This window comes from Carex rostrata, chromosome 15, assembly GCF_964058835.1.
Source record: "Carex rostrata chromosome 15, lpCarRost1.2, whole genome shotgun sequence".
Classification (NCBI taxonomy): Eukaryota; Viridiplantae; Streptophyta; class Magnoliopsida; order Poales; family Cyperaceae; genus Carex; species Carex rostrata.
Genome location: NC_135932.1, coordinates 7,643,926 through 7,666,447, shown reverse-complemented (window position 1 = coordinate 7,666,447; position 22,522 = coordinate 7,643,926). Strand labels below are relative to the sequence as shown.

At 34.2% G+C, this 22,522-nt stretch overlaps 2 protein-coding genes across 4 annotated transcripts; one reads left to right on the top strand and one right to left on the bottom strand.

The window, feature by feature from the left end:
• Positions 1-1,413: 1,413 nt before the first annotated feature.
• Positions 1,414-7,359, bottom strand: LOC144565949 (heterogeneous nuclear ribonucleoprotein 1-like). Of its 2 annotated transcripts, none has more exons than XM_078315804.1 (4): positions 6,995-7,359; positions 6,371-6,609; positions 4,686-5,873; positions 1,414-1,928 (listed from the first exon to the last, which is right to left on the bottom strand). In XM_078315804.1, exons 2-3 carry the CDS (start codon positions 6,590-6,592, stop codon positions 4,695-4,697), a joined length of 1,401 nt encoding a protein of 466 aa, XP_078171930.1. In that variant the 5' UTR covers positions 6,593-6,609; positions 6,995-7,359; the 3' UTR covers positions 1,414-1,928; positions 4,686-4,694. The 2 variants fall into 2 exon arrangements, with proteins under 2 accessions (XP_078171930.1, XP_078171931.1); XM_078315805.1 differs by having other exon boundaries at positions 6,371-6,639; positions 6,995-7,140.
• A 7,538-nt stretch (positions 7,360-14,897) lies between these two features.
• On the top strand, positions 14,898-22,043 carry LOC144565951 (heat shock protein 90-6, mitochondrial-like). Of its 2 annotated transcripts, none has more exons than XM_078315807.1 (20): positions 14,898-15,156; positions 15,695-15,895; positions 15,987-16,060; positions 16,487-16,612; positions 16,982-17,075; positions 17,175-17,258; positions 17,389-17,532; positions 17,624-17,737; positions 17,839-17,901; positions 18,012-18,083; positions 18,183-18,287; positions 18,451-18,582; positions 18,680-18,772; positions 18,898-18,975; positions 19,060-19,314; positions 20,054-20,156; positions 20,371-20,545; positions 20,921-21,026; positions 21,288-21,377; positions 21,612-22,043. In XM_078315807.1, exons 1-20 carry the CDS (start codon positions 15,049-15,051, stop codon positions 21,795-21,797), a joined length of 2,403 nt encoding a protein of 800 aa, XP_078171933.1. In that variant the 5' UTR covers positions 14,898-15,048; the 3' UTR covers positions 21,798-22,043. The 2 variants fall into 2 exon arrangements, with proteins under 2 accessions (XP_078171933.1, XP_078171932.1); XM_078315806.1 differs by having other exon boundaries at positions 18,009-18,083.
• Positions 22,044-22,522: the final 479 nt, after the last annotated feature.

The following is a 22,522-nucleotide window of genomic DNA, read 5'->3' as shown; positions in this document are numbered from 1 at the left end:
TACGCTTAAGGAGCCAAACGAGAAGTAACATAGGCGGTTTAAGATGGAGTAAGACTTGAGCTAAACCGGAGTAACTTACACTACCTAGAGAGGTGGTTTAGCTTCACCAAACATGATTAACTTACTCCGGTTTAGCTTGGAGTAAGCAATTTAATCCAGTTTAACTTTATTTCACAACCAAACATGACCCTTAGTACTAAGGAGCTCTAAGAAGGCTAAATCCAAGGTTGTCGAACAGCACAACGCTAAGCTTAGGTGGTTTAGCTGAAGTTGGGGGATGTGTCAAACTGTGAAACTCAGTGCAATGCAATATTGCAAAACACAACAAATCAAAATATACCATTGAACCACGGACTTAGTGCAATAGTATATTGCAAAACACAGCAAACCAAAATAACCACCATTGAACCACGGCCTTAGTACACTGGTATGAACTCTCATCTCTTTTGCGTAGAAATGTATATTCAATTTTCAAAAATAGCATCTAAAGGATGTTGGAACGTATTGGGACCCTTTATAAAAATTAATAAAACATAACCAGCATCCACTGTGTTAGATATGTAGAAAGAGGAAATTTTGCAAGTTCAAACCTTTAATTAGGAAAAGGGTCGATTAACATATTTGAATTAAAAAAAATAAAAAATAAATAAGTAATTTGATCAACACTCAGTTAGAGATGATCCATATGATATATTTTGACATTCTCTGTGCTGATTTATGTTCCATCTGATAAGGATTCTAAATTAACCAACAAAAATTTAGACTATTTCAATCTTGTTGACTTTAATAAACAGAAGATGACATTGGTCAACATAAATTTTGTTATGTCAGCCTAAGAAAAAGAATCTAAGAGTTTGGATAGCATGATATCGATAGTATAGCGACAAGTCATGCTATCGTTTCAAACATCTAGCTTCAAATGACAAATCTACATCATTAAAACAAAGCTACTTAAAAAATCATACGTTCACATATAAATTTTATAAGTTTTCAAATTCATATAGTAAAAGTTAAGCGGTAAAAAATAATAAAAAAATGACTGTATTAAAATTAACTTATAAATTCTAATTATTTTACCACTTGACTTTACTTGACTTTGTACGGAATGAGTTTGAAAATTTATAAAATCTACATGTAAACACATCATTTTCGAAGTACATCGGTTTTAACATTGTAGATTTGTTATTTGAAGCCTATACGATAGGTTTTTGAGGCGATAGCACCACATGTCACTATACAAAGCATGCTAGCCAAATTTGAAATCTAATGTTCTCGACCATCCTTGTAGAACCAAGTTCACCACATGTCACTATACAAAGCATGCTAGCCAAATTTGAAATCTAATGTTCTCGACCATCCTTGTAGAACCAAGTTTGCTCACATTTGATCAAAGATCATAAGGGTTAAGGAAAATAAATAAAACGCCAGCTGATAAAATTTATAATAAGTTTGTTAAAATGTTTTCACAAAATTTATTCTTAGGGACATAAATATGTCATCCCTGAATGTTAACAAGGGGGGAAAAATTGAAGAAAATCCTGACAACAACTAGCATGGTGCTAGTAAATACAGCAGTTTCACTGTATAAAAACAAGGTCTATATGGTGTCGTACATCTGAACACTCTTCTCATATATATCCCGAATCTCATTTGACATCTCAATCAAAAAAGAAGGAAAAAAAAAAAGGAAGAAGAATAAGACAAAACCTAACTTAGAAACACAATCCCAAACCTTACACAAAAAGCCAATATGTTTTGAAAGTCTTCTGAACTTAAAACCTCAGAAACCAACTCCCTGTCAGCCCTAAGTAACTAACTGCATATATATAATGATTTAAGGGGACAAAATTTATGCACCTGTTTCCCCCGATTCTTCAACTATTACAAACACTGCATTGGATGAAATGCTCTTTCTATCCATGAAGTTCCTGGAAAGAAAAAAAGAAAGCTATAGTTAAAGCTAAATTTCAAATAAATACTACAGAGAAATAAGAACTAGCTTACTAGCTTTGGTCATTTCAGGTATAATATCTATTTTATATATACAGCAACATGTACTTGCAAAAAAACAAAAAAAAATCATACAATACCATTCAATTATTTATCATGCCTAAGCTGGAAACCAATTTTCAGATTTCATACTATTTGTATATTGACAGAAAAAGATAACTTTGTAAAAATATGAAATAAATTGATATTTTGCGAAGCCTTATGCCTCAGTGAAGCTCATAGAAAAACTTGGTTACATCACTTTAACATGGTATATTTTAAAAAGGTATGTGAAGTTTCAGCTCAGCTGAGGTTACCTACACAAACACAATTCAGCAATAATCTTTAAGGAAATTAAACATGTTTCTCCACTCATTTTACTCGGAATATTCACTTCCTGACAAACAACAGAAGCATGAGCACAAAGCTCCAGCAAGTATGACTCGTAGAGAAGTTTTACAATCTTTTTCCTTTGTTCATTAAGCTAGATTGGCCCTCATTGAACTTTGTAAAGTGATGCAATTTTTATTTTCCCTTCCTGATTTAATAAAGGAATCGTTTTATTAAACAGCCAAACCATAAAAATCAAGGTTAAATCCAGTCTCAAAGGTGAAAATTGCCAATTAGTCACAGTTCAGCTGTTCATCTGTTCATGAGCAAAAAAAACCATGAAGAATTGGCACACTAGCAAAACAGACAACTAAAGAAAGCATTTCAATAAGCCCCTTAACTGAAAGTATGTTACTTGCATTCCAACCATTGATTGTTTGATGGCATGTATCTTTCTAGAATTGAGGTATTCTAACAAGTTCAATAATTCATTGTACTTTCAATTTATGAAGGCATGTGATTGAAATACAATTGTAAACTTTTGAACAGCTCATAAGTAAGGATCAATTGCTTGCTCAAATAAGCAGCTACCTCGAAATAATTTGACTTCCCTATTGTACAGCCCTATAATAAGTTGTGACCTATTAAAGGGTGCTTGAGGTTACATTGTATCTCATTTAATTTGCATACAGAGGATAGCAATGCTAGTCGCTACTAAGATTGTTAGTAAATGCGATACTGAGAGTTCATCAATAGACCCGATGGTAAACAGTTTGTACTCTCATGTATTTATTAAAAATTGAAATTTGCTAATATTAATGCATTGATAATGACAACACACAATGAAATCACCATGAAAATTTTCAAGTAGGATGTGAGAAGAGCAATTTCACTCAGAACTAAGGAAAGTAGCTTATCTGTGAAATTCAAGAAAAGAGAGGTAAACCATGTTACACAGATATCTGTCAGATACACTACTTAGCATATCAAACATTTTGTATTGGTTAATCATTTCAGATACAGTTGCATCCCCATTGATGGGTGTACGAAGCAGCAGCCTTGCCCCTCTTTAAGATCCAGTTGGATCCACACAAAGTTGCATCAATTGGACCCCCAGTGATGGGGGTAGGGAGAAAAGTTATAAGGTATTTACCTTGTATGACCAAAGATGTGTAAATTCAGAGAAACAGCTCTTTTAGAATTTTTAGCCAAACTTAAAATGTTTTCTTTTGTCCCTATAAATTTCTTAGAACTCTTTAACTTAATTGGATTTTTAACCTTTTTATTCTTAAAATTTTCATAAACTTGCTGTGGCATTTCTTTTCCCCAAAATAGTCTTGAAGTCCTATAATATATCAAGATAATTTGCAAATTTCTTAATACATTATGTTAAAGATAAAATTGTTTATTTGTTTTCAAAATTTGTCAAACCCAATCGTTCATCAGAAAAAGGCTACCTATTTGTATTTTTTTTAAATAAAACAATACTTTGTATATGTACAAAAAATAAACTATCAGGCATAGTAATTAAAATAATTAGAACATTGTATTTCTCACTTTTGAAAAATCATGTACCTCTATCTGTGTTGTATCAGGTACGGTATTTATATCCACATTTTCACAAGATAGGAAAAAAATTATCATGTGATGTTGATATATCAATCAACCACAAAAGATCCAACTAAACATCCTTGTATTTCCTTTTTGTTTAATGCACTAAATCAAACCATCTACATAACTAAAGGAATCTGAAATCAATAGGTTCTAAAATTATTTCTCTTGTCCAATTTTGGTGTAACCACACCAACACAGGTTCTCTCCTCCATTTATCTCTTATTCTGCCTATGGACACTAATGAACTATATTCTCAGGAGCTGCTGCCCCTGATGTCAGAGGGAGAGGTCAATCTTTTAGAGGAGCATGTAGACCACGTGGAGCTGGTAGGGGAACCCACCCCAGAGGTGCCAGCCGTTTCAATCCCTATGCATGGTTTAATCCAGGATACACGGGCTGATATTTCACTTCCTTGAACACAAGATCCAAAGAAGTCTGAAGATTAAATATTTTGTTTCGATGATAGTATATGCTAATTTCTACTTTTTTGTTCATTAGTTCTACTACCTCTCTTATGGTTGTTTTGTATTAGGACTCAACATTCCTTTTGTTTAGCAGTGCTTTTTGTAAATATGCTAAAAGCTCTAGTTGTTTGGAGCATTTTTAGCATTTGACAGTTATGGTTTCTAATGAAATCGGTGGGTTGCACCCACTTTCTCAAAAAAAAAAACATAACTAAAGGAATCTATAAGGAGCTCTATAATAACATGCAATAGTTCCAATCCAAATCATTTAAATAGCAATATTCTTACCTTCATGCGTTAGTGGCCAATATAACCTGCAGAACTTTTGTTTGCTACATCTGAAGCTGGGTTTCGAAGACCGTAATCAAAAGGGCCAGCTCCATCAAGATCAGATGTTGCAGTTCTCCAATTCACATCACCGTATATTGTGCCACTCCCAGCGCCATCTGCATAATTCCTCCCGTAACCATTGTTGGATACATTAAATGAAGCATTAACATTACTAGTACCATTGCTCCTACCCATATATGTACTGGACCCAAGCCCAAAATTGCTCTCTCCAGTGCCATAACCCAACCCTGCACCTCCATAAGCAGATGCACTTCCCGAATTAAGGGCTGTAACGGGAGGATTTCCCCAATTCACACTATCATTAGTACCAAAACCACCAAGGCCTCCAGTGCCAGATGACATCAATGAACCACTGTTTCCGCTGCCAGCACTGTAGCTAAGGTTGGAGTTTCCCCAAAGATTGCGGGCCAACGAATTAAATACTGAGCCTGAAGTATCACCACCAACCCCACCAAAGTTAACACTGTTGTTGTACCTACTTGAGTTACCACTGTAATACGGACTCATCTGCCGTCCATATGGGTGATTGCTACTGAAACTAGAGCTCCCACCAATTCCCAGGTTCAAACTGGGGTCGGGATTCATGCCAAACCCATATCCAGGACCAAATGAAGGGTAACCACCGTTACGGCCACTAGAAGGAAGCCCAAACCGGCCATCCATTCTCATCCCATAACCACCGACAGAAGTTGGATTGTAACCCTGATTATACCCATTAAGAAAGTTGTTAACCCGGTTTAAAGAAAAGTTATAACCTCCCACAGGAGAACGTGTATTGGGACCAGGGGAAAGCTCCTTTGGCACGGCTCGCTTAACCTCAACAGTCTTACCATTGAGTTCATGGAAGGTCTTGTAAAGGACCTTGTCCACAGCCTCCTCTGAGTCATATGTGATGAAGCCGAAGCCTCTGGGTCTGTTGGTGTTGTGGTCATACATCACCACAACATCTGTGATGTTGCCAAACTGTTCAAAATATTTGCGAAAGTCTATCTCAGTTACCGTAGAGGCGAGACCGCCCACAAATATCTTTTTAGTGCGACCGGGGCCCGGCGAGCTGTGTGCGCTAGCACTGCTCTTAGTAATAACTTGCTGATCATCCCGAGGAACAGCTTTCTTCGCCTCCACCTGAGGAATTATTTGGAAAAATCTAGTTACTGACATAGCAATGATTGAAGATACTTGTATTTTAATTGGCTAATTAAGCATTTATAAGCCAAGTCATATGCCCAATCATAACAACTGTACAAAATTGCACGATAGTGAACCTACATTATTTCAGAAAAAAATGGAAGTGTATTCATATGACCTGTTCTGTTATACTGAAATGGTGTGTACAATTTGGAGTACAAATTGATAAAATGAGGACTACACTGTTATAGGCTTATAGATTCAGGCAGGAGAGTCTAATGTAATTCATTTTAGTAGAACCAGCTATATTCATGAATGATGACAGAATACACAAAATCTTAATAATCAAAACTTGAGAATTCACAAGACAGCGTCGACATTATAGATACAAGTTAACCATTCAAAACCTCCATCCAATTCAATTCTACCAACACAAATTGTATCACAAATTAGCTAAAAAGGGCAAAGCTTTTCCAAGCAATGAATGCACTTACCAAGCGACCATCAATCATGTGCTTTTCCATGACAACCTGCTCTGCAACAGCCGGGTCGGAAAACACAACAAACCCAAATCCTCGAGCCCTGCCAGTTGAGCGGTCACGCATGATAACAGCCTCCACTACATCCCCAAAGGTCTCAAAGTACTCTCTGAGGCGGTCATCATTGGTGTCCCATGAGATCCCACCAACAAACAGCTTTCCTGCATCCCCCTCCATTCCCTCCTCTGCAATTCCTGCAATTACAATTCCATAGTTTCAAATCTCTGAAATTCAAGCAACAAACAAATACTCCAAGCTAAATCTAGTTTGTCCGTATTAAACAATAATCAAACAAAGTGATGCACCAATTAGATCCAACACGGATGATTGCAATTCAGATAAGAAACTACAAACCGTAAATCCGAATCCAGAATCCAGTAACCGGCGTGTCTGGATCCACATCAGATCTAACAAAGAACTGGACACGGAGAGAAACGGATATGAATTCTGATTCGTATAACATATATAACATCGATCTGAGAGGTCTAGATCGTTATCGGATCAACTAAGACCCTAATCTAACAAAGGAAGCATAAAAATGATCGATCGGGTGCTACAATTCAGGCGATATCAGCTCACCTGTAGATCTGAGACGGAAAGAATCTCGATAGAAGCGGAAGAGAATTATGTATTGTCTTTGTCTGATTAAGATCTTACAATCGACATGGAAGAACAGGAGGGGCACCTGTTATGCCCTCGCCCCTCTTCTTTCTCAATTTCTCTCTCTTTCTCTCTGTCTGTCTGTCTGTCTGTCTTTTCGTATATATTTATATAGTCTACCTCTTTCTGCTATTACCTTTTCTTCCTTTCCTTTCCTTTCTTTCCCTTCTCCAATTCTGCGCGACTGGAATAAAGACAAAAATGCCACGCGATATATATAGAGAGAGAGAGAGAGAGCAGAGAGGAGAGAAAGAGGCGATCCTTTGATGGGTGGTAGAGAAGGCAATGGGAGATCATGTTTGATGCGTCACATTTCAAATAAATACTTACTTTCTTCGTTTTTTTAAAAGCCCATAAGCTACTATTTATTTCTCTCTCTCTCTCTTCTTTTTTTTTTTTTTTTGAGAAATGATGGCAGTAGCTCTCTCTCTCTTTCTCTCTTTTTCTTTGGTTTCTCTCGAGCCTGGAGGCCTTGTCACTTGTGGGAATAAGAATTTCTATTTTGCCTTTTCTTCATTATAAATAGAAGAGGTTTCTAGTGCTTTAATTTGTTGTAACAAAATTGAAAACATGTAATAATTTGCGTATAGCATATCGTATAATTGAACTGAAATGCGTATATCCCAACGTCAAAGGTAAACTCCACATTGGCTTTGGGGGGTAAAAACTAAAAGGTGAAAGGGAAAATATCTGGAGATATCTAAATATCTACGTCAGATCCGAATACGATCCTGATAGAGACCTAGTTGTATATTTGTTCATGATCACATTTATCCATCCAATTTGTTACCTTTTATTATTATTATTTTCGTTTAGAATTTGATAGAGGAGTAGAACTAGAGTGTTCTTAAGTTCCTTAGTGAACTCAAGTTTAAAACTCTTTAAATTGGCTTCAAATGACGAATCCAAACTGTTAAAACCCGTTTACCTTTCCAGTGATGCGTCTGCATATAAAAATTTTAAACAATCAAATTAATTTAGTATAAAGTCAAGCGGTCAAAAAACGTTCAAAAAATAAATGCATTAAAATTAATTATTAACCTTCTAATTTTGACCGATTGACTTTATACTAAATTAATTCGAATGTTTAAAATTTCACATGTAGATGCATTACTCGTAAGGTATGCGGGTTTCAACGGTTCGAATTCGTCATTTGAAGCCGATTTAATGGGTTTTAGACTTGAGTTTACCAAGGGGTTTGGTGAACTTAAGTAAAAAAATTCCTAAAAATATAAAATTCGGTCTCCAAACATATTTTAGTATGGAGGTTAGGTTGAGCGGTTCGAATCGACTATTTTAACTTTAAAAATGATGGAGAGAGATGGAGGCATGATGGAGGCAAAAAACATGGAGGCATTTGAACCCTCCTCTTGTTCTATTTAGTTTTCAAATGCAATAGTTTTGCAACCGCGTAATTGAAAATTAATGATTTTAATTTAAAAGACTATGGCACTTGAAAATTAAAGATAATCAAAATCCTCTCATAATAGGAACCATAGTCACAAGATTAATAGATTATTCGTGAATTATTCGCGAATAATTTGTTTTTTTGGTGATGTCGAATCAAACGCTGAATTATTCGGTTGACCGAATTTTGACCGAATTATTTGTGAATTTTACGAATTTTTTCCGAATTTTTTCTAGAACTTTTTTTTTGCTCCCTTGCAGGACTAAAATCTCTAGTCTGAATGATTCTGAATCATTCCCAAATTATATCCTAATTATTCCTAAATCACATATTTTTTACCTCACTAAACCGAACCCGAATAATTCATTTGTCACTATGTTAGAAATGCCGTGTGAACGGAATGAATTTGTGCATCGATTTTCTGTAATATTTTTTATTGTAGTAAGATATTACAACTTATTTTTATATATATTAGCATTTTAAATAATTAATTGACACCATATATACAGTGAGAAAGAACAATTTAAAAGAAAAACACTAAAAAATTTGGATTTGCGATTACTTTCATAATACATAGATTTGATTTTATTCAGACAATACCATCAAGAATCAATAAATAAAATAGAGTACATTTTATTTGAAGCATTCAAACTTGAAGTCTCCAACTAGGTCCCGATGTGGTTACGTCTAAGGTATATAAAATTATAAATAAATAAATAAATACAATATTCGTCTGTTTGAATTTACCATTTGGAATTGGAATAGTAATTTGCGCATATACAGATGACAAGGAAAAGCTCAGCGTTGAATCCCTTGTCTTTGTAAATAATTTTATATTACAATCACACAAATTTCTTATCTTGTACAATATTAAGATATATAATCGAATTTAAATATTATTGACTTTTCGTTTTTCGATCCTATCATGTCTTTTTTTTTAAAATTTAATAGTAAATTTATATTTATTTAGAAGAGAAATTTAGATATATGATCATTATAGCTTCATCAAATGGCGAATCTGAACAATTAAAACACATCTATCTTATGAGTAATGCATCTAGATGTGAAAATTTAAATTTTAAAATTACTTTTTTTATAGAGTCAAATGGTAAAAAAAATGTTCAAAAAATGAATGTATAAAAATTATTTTTATGAATTTTATAATTTTAACTGTTTGACTTTATACTAAATTAATTCGAAAGTTTAAATTTTTCGCATGTAGAAGCATCACTTGTAAGGTAGATAGATTTCAATGGTTTGAATTTGTTATTTGAAACCAATTTAATTGATTTTAGAGTTGAGTTTACAAATAGACTTGGTGAACTTAAACACACCCTAGTTCTACTCTATATTTTAGATTCCACGATTGATTGTGATAAGTCAATGTGAATCAGCTTCAAATGACGAATTCAAACCTTTGAAATCCACCTACCTTACGAGTGATGTGCCTACATGTGTTAATAATGTAATCATATGTTATATATAATATATGAGGAGGGTTCAAATGCCTCCATTTTTTGTGCCTTCATCGTGCCTCCATTTTTAAAAACTTTAATAACTCAAAATTTAAATCTTAAAATTCAAAATAAAACTGTTGGATATGAACTATATCATTTTATCTATGTATGTGTAAAAAATTATGGCATTTAAACTTGTTTTGGTTGTCATCTTGAGCTTGTAAAAAATTATACTAATGTGGATAATTTCTAGACGTTGATTTTTCAACTTATTGATTTATGTAAAAACAAAATAAAAAATGTGATAATTTTTTTATGGACACATAGAGAAAATAACATAGATCACATCTAACGGTTTTATTTTGATGTTTAAGTTTTAAACTTTGAGTTATTTAAGTTTTAAAAAATAAAAGAGACATTTGAACTCTCCTCGTAATATATCTAGTCACACACCGCATGATAAAGTGAAAGGAGAGGCAGGTACAAACATAAAAATTACATTCCGAAATTATCTACCTTTATATATTTGTACAGGATAGTCTCCAATCACATAATTAATAATTAATTGTACCATTCAATTGGTGGCTCCGTGCTGCAATAATTTAAGACCTCCCTTATTATTATTATTATTATTATTTTATGAGATAGCGTAAGTTGAACATCAAGACATGCAAATTGGTTTCTAATATATATACTTAAAATTAATTAATTCTAAGGGTCATTCGGCAACAAATGATTAAGAGCTTAAGGAGCGCTAAGGAACCGATGTTCGGTTGTCTTAATCCGTGGATTTTGCTAAGGAAGCTAAAGGAAGGGATATGGGTGCCTTAAAGTCCGGACAAAAGGAAGCTAAAGGAGGTGTTCTTAATCCGCGCTAAAGAACCGGTGTTCGGTAGGATTAAGTGGCTAAAGAAGCTAAAGGAAGCAGATTAAGCCTTAAGGAGGCTTAATCCTTTGTTGCCGAACGACCCCTTATGAATATGAGGTAAACTAAAGTGCTTGGCATGAACATTTCATGGTGTTTTGGCAAACTCTTCTGATGGTGCTTAATAAGAATTTAGATTATCTTGTATTATACTTTGCTTTAAGTTTCAAGTTATCATGTTGAAATTAAATTTTTCTAAGATTATAGTTCCCTAGAGTTAATATTATATTATTCTTTATGTTATTATATTAAACTGAATTATTGATCCAGGGTTCATGTCATTTAATTATGATTTTGTTTATATTGACTTAATAGTTCAGGTTACATTGCTTTATGGTCCAATTTAACTTGTCTTAGGTTTCATTTTTGTCATGTGAGATTCAATTACTTAAGTGTTCATATTGCTTTATAGTTCAAATTATAGTGGTTACCAGAGTAACACTGATGAGCATAATCTTATAATCTATTAGATTGACTTCAAATTATAAATTCAAATCGTAGGAACCAATTTATTTTATGAGTGATAGATGTATGTGTAAATTTTGGAATTATTTAGTATTAAGTCAAACAGTTAAAAAAAGTTCTATAAGTTATTTTAATGTATTTATTTTTATAGTTTTATGGCTGCCTGAGTATAACCGTCTACTTAATGAGTTATGAACATAGTCATAATATTTGTGAATTATTTGTGAATAATTTGTTTTTTTTTTTGTGATGGCGAGCTGAACGCCGAATTATTCGGTTGACCGAACTTTGACCGAATTATTTTCAAAAAATTTCCGATTTTTTTTCTTTTTTTTTGCTCTCTTGTGGGACTGAGATCTCCAGTTCAGATAATATTGAATCATTTCCAAATTATACTCGAATTATTTCTGAATCACGAACTTTTGACCCCACCAAACTAAATCCTAATAATTCATTTATCACTTTGGTTACGAGTAATCAGTGTCGCAGTCAAGGTAAATATACGGCCCTGTTTGGCCATCACTATTCCCATGAAAAAAAAAAATCCACTCAGAGTGAATTTTTTTCCCACCGTAAAATCAAGTGAAAATAAAATTTCAAATGTTCGAAATTATTGATCATCGTTACATCACCAAATAATACTCGAATTATATCAAAATCTCATTGTAGACTATTTACTTTCAATTTATAATTTATTTGAATGGATTACAAAATATAGAAATTGTTAAAATATCTATTATCAAATTATTTTTCTTAAGTATCAAATTTAATTTGATCCAGTGAAAATAGACAATATCGAAATCGTAAGTTTAAAATCCAAAATAAAGAGATTTTTTTATAAGCATTCAATAAGTTAAAAATCTAAATCTCTATCTTTTTATTTAATTTAAAAAGAAATATATTCCAACAATTAATTCGGCAAATTGGAATAGAGAACCTTTGAATTGCTCGGTCCCTACATTGTTTAATAGAATAGCCGATATATTATTTTCACAATATTTACTTGAGAATTTTATATTAAGATGTTATGATCCGTTAATGATTGTAATTTAATTTACTGAATTTTAAACGGTTAAGATAAAAAAATTATGCAATTGTAATTTTATGTGGCAATATATTAGTATTTATTGTGTTAAAGTTTATATTTAGTTCTTTGAACACTCGCTACACTAATTTTTTTTCCTTATAATATTTTTATATGAATGTTGCCATAAAAACAATTAATTGATAACATTTATTTATTTCTTTTTATATTATTAACTACAATAAAATAAAGAAAGTAATTAAAATATTTGTTCAGTAATTAAGCGGCTAAGAAAGCTAAAAGAAGCGGATTAAGCCTTAAGGATGCTTAATCCTTTGTTGTCTAAAAGCCTCTAAAGTCAAAGCATCTAAGTACACTTAACAATTTAACTTAAATCATCGAATTTTCAACCCTTGACATAATTGGCGCTAAGGAATCGGTGTTCGGCAGAATTAAGTGAGGGCAAAAAGAGGTTAAATGAGATGTTCTTAATCCGCACTAAGGAATCGGTGTTCGGCAGAATTAAGCTGCTTAGAAAGCTAAAGAAAACAGATTAAGGCTTAAGGATCCTTAATCCTTTGTTGTCTAAAAGCCTCTAAAGTCAAAGCATCTAAGTACACTTAACAATTTAACTTAAATCATCGAATTTCCAACCTTTGACATACTTTGTATTTTCAAAAATAATTTTGGTTGGAAAATGGAAATTCTCTGCCGATATTGTTGACAAATACTAATTTTTTATTTAATTCCTCGAGTGTGATTTGTGAATGTGTTTCACAATGCAAAAATGGAAGAAGAGAAAAATCAATCAACCACTCGTAGTTCAAGATTTGGTGTTCCCGAGTGACATGGCAACACACTTTTGAAGGATAAGTTCATCATAAAAAAGTTTAAATTATTATTATGATTTTTTTATTAATACACGTAAATATAGTATAACATATTTTAATTGGATTATCAGTTAAAATTAATATTTTAAAGTGATCAAGCATATTTTTTTTAGAAAAGTAAAAAAAAAAATTGTCAGAAAATAAATGAATGATTTTTTTCTTCAAAAAAAATCAAGGATCAAACTATTGATTCCGCCCAGACATAGATGACCAAATTAATGATTCGGTCCACCCTTTGTCACACATTTATATAATTGGCGGCATGGAAAATTCAAAAAGAACTGAACCATTACTTCAGTCCACTCAAAATTTTAAAATTCGGATTGAATTTGATCGACTCAAAGCAGACCCCCTTAGGTAGCACCGGATTGAATTTAATCCGGCTTAAATTAATCTAGACCGTTCATTGTTTAAAATTGTACCTCAGGTACCGGAGGGAGGCAGATTCTTCTTTTCCTTCCTCCTCTCCTCTTCTCCCTTATTTCATCCGAAAACTTCAACATGGTCATCACAATTTCCTCTTTTTTTTTCCTACCCAAAACATTCATTGTGAAATCTATTTACACAACGTTTGATTTTCTGAAATAGCATTTGGGAGGATAGAAAACCGAATCATTGATCCAATTCAGAGGGTGGTTCATAGCAGAAGCGCAATCTATGTGACTGGCTGTGTAGAGGTGCGAACAAGAATGGACCAAATCATTGGTTCAAGCTCTGTTCGGCAAAATACTGTTTATGTGAGAAAAAAAAAGTTCAGTCTGATTAATTTTTTTTTTTCCACGTAAACAGTAAAAAGCAATTCAAAAAGTAGGCTAATCCATTCCTATTCCTATAGATCCACCGAACAGGCCCTCAACCACTTCTATCTGGACCGAATGTCCTTGCTAGTTTTGGTGAAAAAAAAAACTTTCTAAACAAATTAGATTATCATTTTTTTGGGCAAAAATTGGAGATTAAACTATCAAACTATTTAATATCTACACAGAATTTTTCTATTCAGATTTCAAACTTATAATCTTTACATAGAAGATATTGACTTTGTCACTAAACTAAAGACAATTTTCTTGATTTATCAATTTTTAAAAATAAAAAATATTGTGCAATAAGTCCACAGTAGAAATGAATCCGTATTCTCTCATATACCGCACGAAGTACAATGAGCTCTAACGGAGTTATTGAAATTAAGTGCCTCTTTATACCAGTGTTGTAATTAAATAACGGTATGCGATCGTTAGACGGATTAATCAGAAATAATCGACAATAATTGACCATAATCGAATATAATCAGCTAATTAGTGAGAAAATTTTATAATAATTTAGTCACCGCCAACGAGTATTCAGCCGATTAATCGGCCTAAACGGCCATTTTCTATAACACTGCTTTACACATAGAGATCTGTTTTACGATTCGTGTCAGATTAAAACTGACGACTCAGATTTAATCAGTATCGCACTGCATCTGAATTCCTGTAGAAATGAAGGGTCTCCGCCGCGAATTCGTACCTCTGAGATATCTCAAACTTTGCGTGATTTTATGGAAAATCTCAACCGTTTAAAGACCTTTTGCACGAATAGGCACCGGACACGTCGGTCACGCAAAAGTTGAGATATCTCAGAGGATACGCACTCCTCCGCCGCCCAATTACAATGAACGAACGCTTCCCCAATATCCAGAAACTTCTCTTTGGGTCCCCAGTTCACTTTCTATATAAACAAAGCATTCCCCAGTCGCCACTCGGACCAAAACCCTCGCTAAAACCCTCGTGTCGAGCGGAGCTGTAATAAGCACCTCTTCCTCCCAGAAATGCTCGGAGCTTCTAGAAGATCACTCTCCGTCGGCGCCCGCTTCCGTGGCGCCGCAAGCTGTCGCGCGCTTTCTCCTTCAGTCTCTTCCTCTGACTTGACGAACAAGGTATTATATCTTCCAGTCGTTTTTTTGTTCGGAATTTGCATAATCGACCCTCTTCTTTGTACATGCTGCTGGATTTGAAAGGGCCTATGGAAGGTTGTAATTGTTTACTAAGTTTTTAGCTTTGAAGCTGAATTAAATTGCTAGCATTTCCATTTCTTTTAGGCTTTGTTAGTTAATAGTTAGAAGTTAGAACTTGAAATTAGCTGAGATCTCTTCGTTTCGAAGATAATTGATTGAAGAGTTAATCTCTTTTTTTAGTCTGTTCTTTTGCCGTCTATGCATAATTGAATGTTTTTGGTAAACTTGAGAGTGCTTATGAAGTTATATAACCTCTAATTTGATTTGATGCCTGAAGCTACATGGCTTTCTGTCTCCTGTTTTGGCTGTCATTGATTAGCATTTTGAAATGAGAAATTTTGTTTTATTTATTACTGTTTTAAGGCATTTAAATGCGATTATCAATGAAGTATTTATCTTTTTGTCCTTCTCCTGTTTAGTTAAAGTTGTTTCTCATTACTTTCTCTGTTCATCATTTTAGGTCTCTGACTCAGAGCATGGAGCACCACAGTTTCAAAAAAGACTTTTTACTCTACTTTCAGCACCTAATTCCTTTGGGTTTGATAAATTTCGACAAAGTAATCTGAGAGAAAGCATCATTATCAACAGACGTTATGAATCAAATGCAGCAGCTGTTGACTCGTCTAATTCTTCTTGTGAGAAATTTGAGTACCAAGCTGAGGTAATGCCTTACTATGTTGGACTATTAAATGGGATTGGGTGATATTCTGAAATAAATGGCTCAAGTATCTGTATTTATGGTGCTTTAACAGGTCAATCGCTTAATGGATCTGATCGTTCATAGCTTGTACAGCAACAAGGAAGTATTTCTTAGAGAGTTGGTTAGGTGAGCTATAATCAAAATTTGTCTTTTCTTGCTCTGGCACTTGCCTTTTTTTTTTTAAGGCTTGATAGGTTTGTAAGCTGTTGACAGAATATACCCACCATTAGGCTACAGTGTATATAGTTCAATTTTACTTGACAATTAAGGAACTCACTTTGTTACATGATACTTTATGTTTTGATCGAACCTCGGGGCAACCCCATGTACCAGTCCCATGCCTCGCCGGATAGGCAAGTGGTAAAGATTCAGCACATAATCGCGTCTCTGTGATTCTTATGTGTATACTGGTGCTCAATTTATTGGACAAAAACTTTTGACTTTTCCCAAGTTGCTAAATATTAGTTCTCTGTTATTAAGTTTGTCCTTTTTGAATATATATATATATATATATTTTTTTTTTTCATTTTTATTGTAACTTTGATGTTATAGTAATGCAAGTGATGCACTTGACAAGCTGCGCTATCTGAGTGTAACTGATTCCGACCTTTTGAAGGATGGTGTTGACCTCGATGTCCGCATTCAGGCTGACAAGGATAATGGAATAATTACAATCACGTAATCATATTTTTTTACTTTCATTTCTCTTTACAACCCTTGACAAGAACCATTAAACATGTAATTTATGTTTATTGCTGTGTGGTGTCTTGAATGCAGCTAAAGATCTTGTATGAAACTGTTGTCTTTCTGAGGCATCTTATTCTATTGTCTAAAATTCTGTTTTGTGGTTTGGGGAGTGGACGAAATGGTCAAAATGTACTGTGGATAAGACTGCACCTGTGTAGTAGTCTAGGTTGTATATACAATGAGATCAAAGTATATTGATCCAAGGCTATATTTTTTCAATTTCTTCCTTCCACATACAAATGTTTTTGAAATCACACTAGCAGGTCCCTAATTTTCCCTTGTTTTTGTTTTTGAATTTAGTGATTCAGGAATAGGAATGACCAAGCAAGAACTTATTGACTCCCTTGGAACTATTGCACACAGTGGAACTGCAAAGTTTCTTAAGGCACTGAAGGTACAAGTCACTTGGAGAGTGCTTCTTGTTTTACTTGTGCTATTCTATAATAATGAAAAATACTCACTACCATATTGTATTTTAAATTCTCAACTGCAGGAAAGTCAGGAAGCTGGTACAGCCAGCAATTTGATTGGTCAATTTGGTGTTGGGTTTTATTCGGCTTTCCTTGTCTCTGACAAGGTATAGTGTTTATTTTGGCAAGAAAGCAAGATCGTTTTTTTTTTTTTTAAAATCATATAATTTTTTTTTTCACCATCCTGTTATTTTGGAAGTTTGTGTTTTTTAAATCCATTTTACATGCATATAACAGGTTGTTGTTTCAACAAAGAGCCCCAAATCTGACAAGCAATATGTCTGGGAAGGAGAGGCAAATTCAAGTTCTTATACTGTCAGGGAGGAGACTGATCCTGAGAAACTTCTTCCTAGGGGAACACGACTTACACTTTATCTTAAGGTGTATATCAAGCCTTTGTTTCTTACATTTTTCTTTGGTTCAAGTATGCCAAAAGTATGCTTCTTACTCAGCCATTGGTGCTTTTTTTCAGCATGAAGACAAGGGGTTCGCTCATCCTGAGAAGATACAAAAGCTTGTTAAGAACTACTCCCAGTTTGTTTCTTTCCCAATTTACACATGGCAAGAGAAGGGACACACAAAGGAGGTAAGGATCCACTGTCTGTTATAATTTTTTTACCTTAATTTTATTAAAATTGCTTGTAGTGAAATCCTATTTGTTAATTTGGTCATGCTGCTCCTATCCAGGTAGAGGTTGAGGAGGACCCAACAGAAACTAAGAAAGAAGGTGATGATGACACAACAGCAGAGGTAAATCAAATTAGTTAAGCTTAAAATGGTTTTTCCAGTTTGATAAAAGATTATTTATTTCATTTACAAGTCAGCTTATTTTCTTTCTATATATTGATGTAATTTAGAAGAAAAAGAAGACTAAAACTGTCATTGAGAAATATTGGGACTGGGAGCTGACGAATGAAACACAACCAATATGGGTAAGTATTTTTTTCATTGAAGTTCTCAAGGCTGATTGCTTTAGTGACTTAGTATAAAGCTAGCATCTTATATCTATATTGTTTTTTAATATCATACAGCTTCGAAACCCTAAGGAGGTTACCACACAGGAGTACAATGAATTCTACAGGAAGACTTTCAATGAATACTTGGACCCCCTGGCTTCCTCACACTTTACCACAGAGGTATGCATATAAACATTAACTTGCATTTTCAAATTTTTTTTTGCAGACATTACATTTTGTTTTATGTTAGTGTATCATAATTTTAAGCAACCATTGCATAATCCATAGCTATGTCCCTGGCAATTTACATTCGGCATTGACATCTTGCAATTATTTTATGTAGGGTGAGGTGGAATTCAGATCTATCCTGTTTGTGCCTTCATTTAAAAAGGAGGAGTTAATGGACACAAAGACCAAGAACATAAGGCTATACGTGAAGCGTGTTTTCATCTCCGATGACTTTGATGGCGAGCTGGTATGAAGGAATACTTTGTATGCTAATCCTAACCGTTTCATTTTTCTTTTCATATAGTTTCGAATGCTAATGTAATTATTTAATTTTGATTTTGTAGTTTCCTAAATATCTGAGCTTTGTGAAGGGTGTTGTTGATTCTAATGACCTTCCTTTGAATGTGTCTCGAGAGATTCTCCAAGAGAGCAGGATTGTAAGCATCGTGTAACAGACTAGAAATCTTTTAAATTCAAAGGGGGACAAGTTGAGTTCTCATTTTTATCTGTTATTTTCAGCATTTTTGAAAGACTTATATTATGCCTTGTATACTTCGGATAGGTACGCATAATGAGGAAGCGATTGGTACGAAAAGCCTTCGACATGATTCTGGGTATTTCTCTCAGTGAGAACAAAGATGTAAGCAGATAAATATCCCTGTTTTATCTCCACATGATTCTGTTTATTAAAGCTGACTTAATTCAATTCATTTTTGTGATTTAGGATTATGAAAAGTTCTGGGAGAACTTTGGCAAGTTTCTCAAACTCGGATGCATGGAAGATAGGGAGAATCACAAGCGCATTGCACCATTGCTTCGGTTCTTCTCAAATCAAAGTGAGAATGAGTTCATTAGCTTGGATGAATATGTTGAGAATATGAAGCCAGAGCAGAAGGATATTTACTATATAGCTGCTGATAGTGTGACTAGTGCCAAAAATGCCCCCTTCCTAGAGAGACTCACTGAAAAGGAGTACGAGGTATGACATGTTAAATTTGTTGATTTTGTCTAGAGCGGTGCTAAAAGGAAAAACAAGTAATTAGTAACAATAGTGAACATAAGAGACTATGGTAGTTTAATGGGGTGTTGAGCAACAAAAGCCGTCTTAATAATTGCACTTGATTCATCTTTCTTTTATCTGGGTTCTTGAATCTGCTCCATCGTATTTGGGTTGAAAAATTTCCCATCTGAAACTAATGAACTGAGTTTAAAGACGTTCAACTATTATTTTCCTGAGCTGTAGCTTTTAGCTAGGTTTTGCATAGACTGTGGACTCAATGGTTGATTCTTTTGACTAATGTGTAAATTGATATGTCAAACACCTGTACCGTAATGACAAATAGGAAATTTGACGAGGATAGAGAATTAGCAAGTACAAAAGATTTTATAAAAACATGATATGCTTCATTTAAAAACAATATAAACATGTTGTTAAAAAGATTTAAAATATGAGACAGCCATACTGTGGGTTGATTTTGATTTTATTGATCATATTTTATCGAATATGTTGTCACAACTTATTTGCCAGGCCAATCAGAACCCAATCATTACCTGACAAACTGAAACTCTGAATGCATGTTTTTTGGGTCAGGTTAAGTGAGTTGGTCAGGTCAGATTGGTTGATTAGGTTTTCTAACCCCTCCCCTCCATTTGTTATAAACAATTGGTCTTGCATATTGTAATTGTTATGCATGTCTGATGATTGCACTTCTTTCCAGGTGCTATTTTTTGTTGATCCCATGGATGAAGTAGCTATCCAGAATCTCAAATCATACAAAGAAAAGAACTTTGTTGATATTAGCAAGGAAGACCTGGATATAGGTAAGTTAATTTCTTTTGATTGATGGTGGCCATCTCTTTTGTGCCATGTGTTACATTGTTCTATTTCATAAAGGAAAATAGAGGAAATAAGAAAAACACACTTTCTGTAATGAAGGTGCATTGTTCCTCTTCTTGCTGAAACACATCCAAGTTATGAGATCTGCATTTTTCATATGTTTCTTGTAAGTTGTTGCATAACATGGTTCTTATTCAGGTGAGAAGAATGAGGAGAAAGACAAGGAAATAAAGCAGGAATTCTCCAAGACCTGTGACTGGATAAAGAAGAGGCTGGGCGATAAGGTTGCCCGTGTTGATATTTCCAACCGTCTTAGCTCCTCGCCATGCGTACTTGTCTCTGGCAAGTTTGGTTGGTCTGCTAACATGGAGAGGTTTGTAAGAACCTTCAGTTTGCTTTTATTTTTTTTTGGGTCAACTTACTGGTCATAAAGTCTTTGAACTGGTAATCATTACATTTGGGGTTAAATATGACAACTTATTGCTTGAAGGTTCATAGAGTCGATTAATTAATCAAACAAATGCCTATTTTATTGCTATTCTGCATGGGTCCAACAGTACTGGGGAAACACCGTAATAATATGTTCTCATGATTTGTATGTTCTTCCACAGATTTTTGATACCTTAGGGAATGAATTACAGTCCTACTTGCTTTTGTATTTCTCTTGTTCTTTAGAGAAAAATGGAGGATGTTATGCAATTTATTTGTTACATGATTTTTCTATATTACAACGCTGCCCTTTTTTTAGGCTGATGAGGGCTCAAACTGTGGGAGATCCTTCTAGTCTAGAGTTCATGCGCTCCAGGAGGGTTTTTGAAATCAACCCTGAGCATCCGATAATAAAGAGTTTGAATGTAAGCAGATGTGATTTTAAAGGAATTATGAGAGCTCTTATGCTGCATATTGTTGCTGCTTGAACTTGCAGACAATAAAATGGATTGTTCCTTGAATAATACAAATAACAGCTCATAGCACAAATGCCAAATTGTACAAGCGCGAAGCACATAATAATGTTACCTAATACCCTCTGCTGAAAGATACAACATGCTGCATAAATTGTTTTCTTAAATGAGTGTATGACTTTATTTGGTAATTTTGTTACTGGGGTAATGCAGGTTGCTTGTGAGGCTAATCCTGATGACCTTGAAGCCATGAAGGCAGTTGATATTCTATTTGAGACAGCTCTCATCTCTAGCGGCTTCACTGTAAGTGCATTTATTTGCACAATTGTAAACCAATAACTAAATCTGTTAGTCAGAAACCACAGATCTTACCATGACAAGAAGACAAAAATAAAATAAAATACCCTTTACCATTTACTAGTTCAAAATCCAGTATTGCCTGTTATTGGCATACAAATACCAGCTTTAGCTGGTATGTGACCAAATATTTTATACTGAATTCTTTTATGTACTTATATTTGCTTTGTTGCCATGCAGCCTGACAACCCAAGTGAGCTGAGCAGCAAGATATACGAGATGATGGGAACTGCATTTGCTGGCAAGTGGACAACTGGACCTGCTGAGGTGGATCCCAGTCCGCCCAGCCCGCCACCTGGAACACAAAATAGTGAGGCCAGTGAAGCTGAAGTTGTTGAGCCAGTTGAAGTTGGACAACATAAATGAGTTTCTTAGGTGCCATTATTTATAACACGAGGGGGGTTTAGTAGCCTAATAGCTTTTGTTTTTTTTTATCGAAGAGTTTGTAGTTGCAGCGGAATACAATACAGATGTAGGATAGACAATGCATTTCAAGTGTGAAAAACTTGTGTATGACATGCAATAAATTATACCAGGATCCATTTTGGTGAGGAAGTCGCTACTTAACGTGTGGAATTTATGTTAATATGTCATTGGATGATCATTTTATTGGACTTGAAGTAGTTGAATTAATCTGTTTCTCTACTTGCAATCATTTTTTGTAGCTATCTGGTTTTGGTTGATATTATCTTTTTCCTTAGAAGCAAAGCTGTAAATTCTCTGGGAATTTATGTTAATATGTCATTTGATGGGCCCCTTAGACCGGTTTCACTCAGTGGGAGCTTTCAATCTTTAATTTTTGTGGGTCTCGTGGTGGAAAATTATTGTATAAGAATTACAGTACGATTTTGTTGCAGATCTAGTACACAGTAATGGTTCATATAATTTGCTTGGAACTAAAAGAGTTCGAATTTTCATAAGAACATATTGTTGTGAAGGTGTTCAATGAATCTAAAGAATTGACAGGTTCAATGAATCTGCACAATTGACGTCCCCATGCATTGAAGGGGACCAATTGCATGAAACTTGGTTGGTTTCACGTATTTGGGTTCTTAGCATTGATTTTGAGGGGACATCATCTACTCTGTTGG

Coding starts and splice junctions, on each gene's coding strand:
- LOC144565949 (XM_078315804.1), bottom strand. CDS start 6,592: ATGGAGGGGGATGCAGGAAAGCTGTTTGTTGGTGGGATCTCATGGGAC. Junction 5,874..6,370: donor ACATGATTGATGGTCGCTTG/GTAAGTGCATTC, acceptor ATAATTCCTCAG/GTGGAGGCGAAGAAAGCTGT.
- LOC144565951 (XM_078315806.1), top strand. CDS start 15,049: ATGCTCGGAGCTTCTAGAAGATCACTCTCCGTCGGCGCCCGCTTCCGT. Junction 18,583..18,679: donor ATGACTTTGATGGCGAGCTG/GTATGAAGGAAT, acceptor TTGATTTTGTAG/TTTCCTAAATATCTGAGCTT. Junction 18,773..18,897: donor TTCTCCAAGAGAGCAGGATT/GTAAGCATCGTG, acceptor TACTTCGGATAG/GTACGCATAATGAGGAAGCG.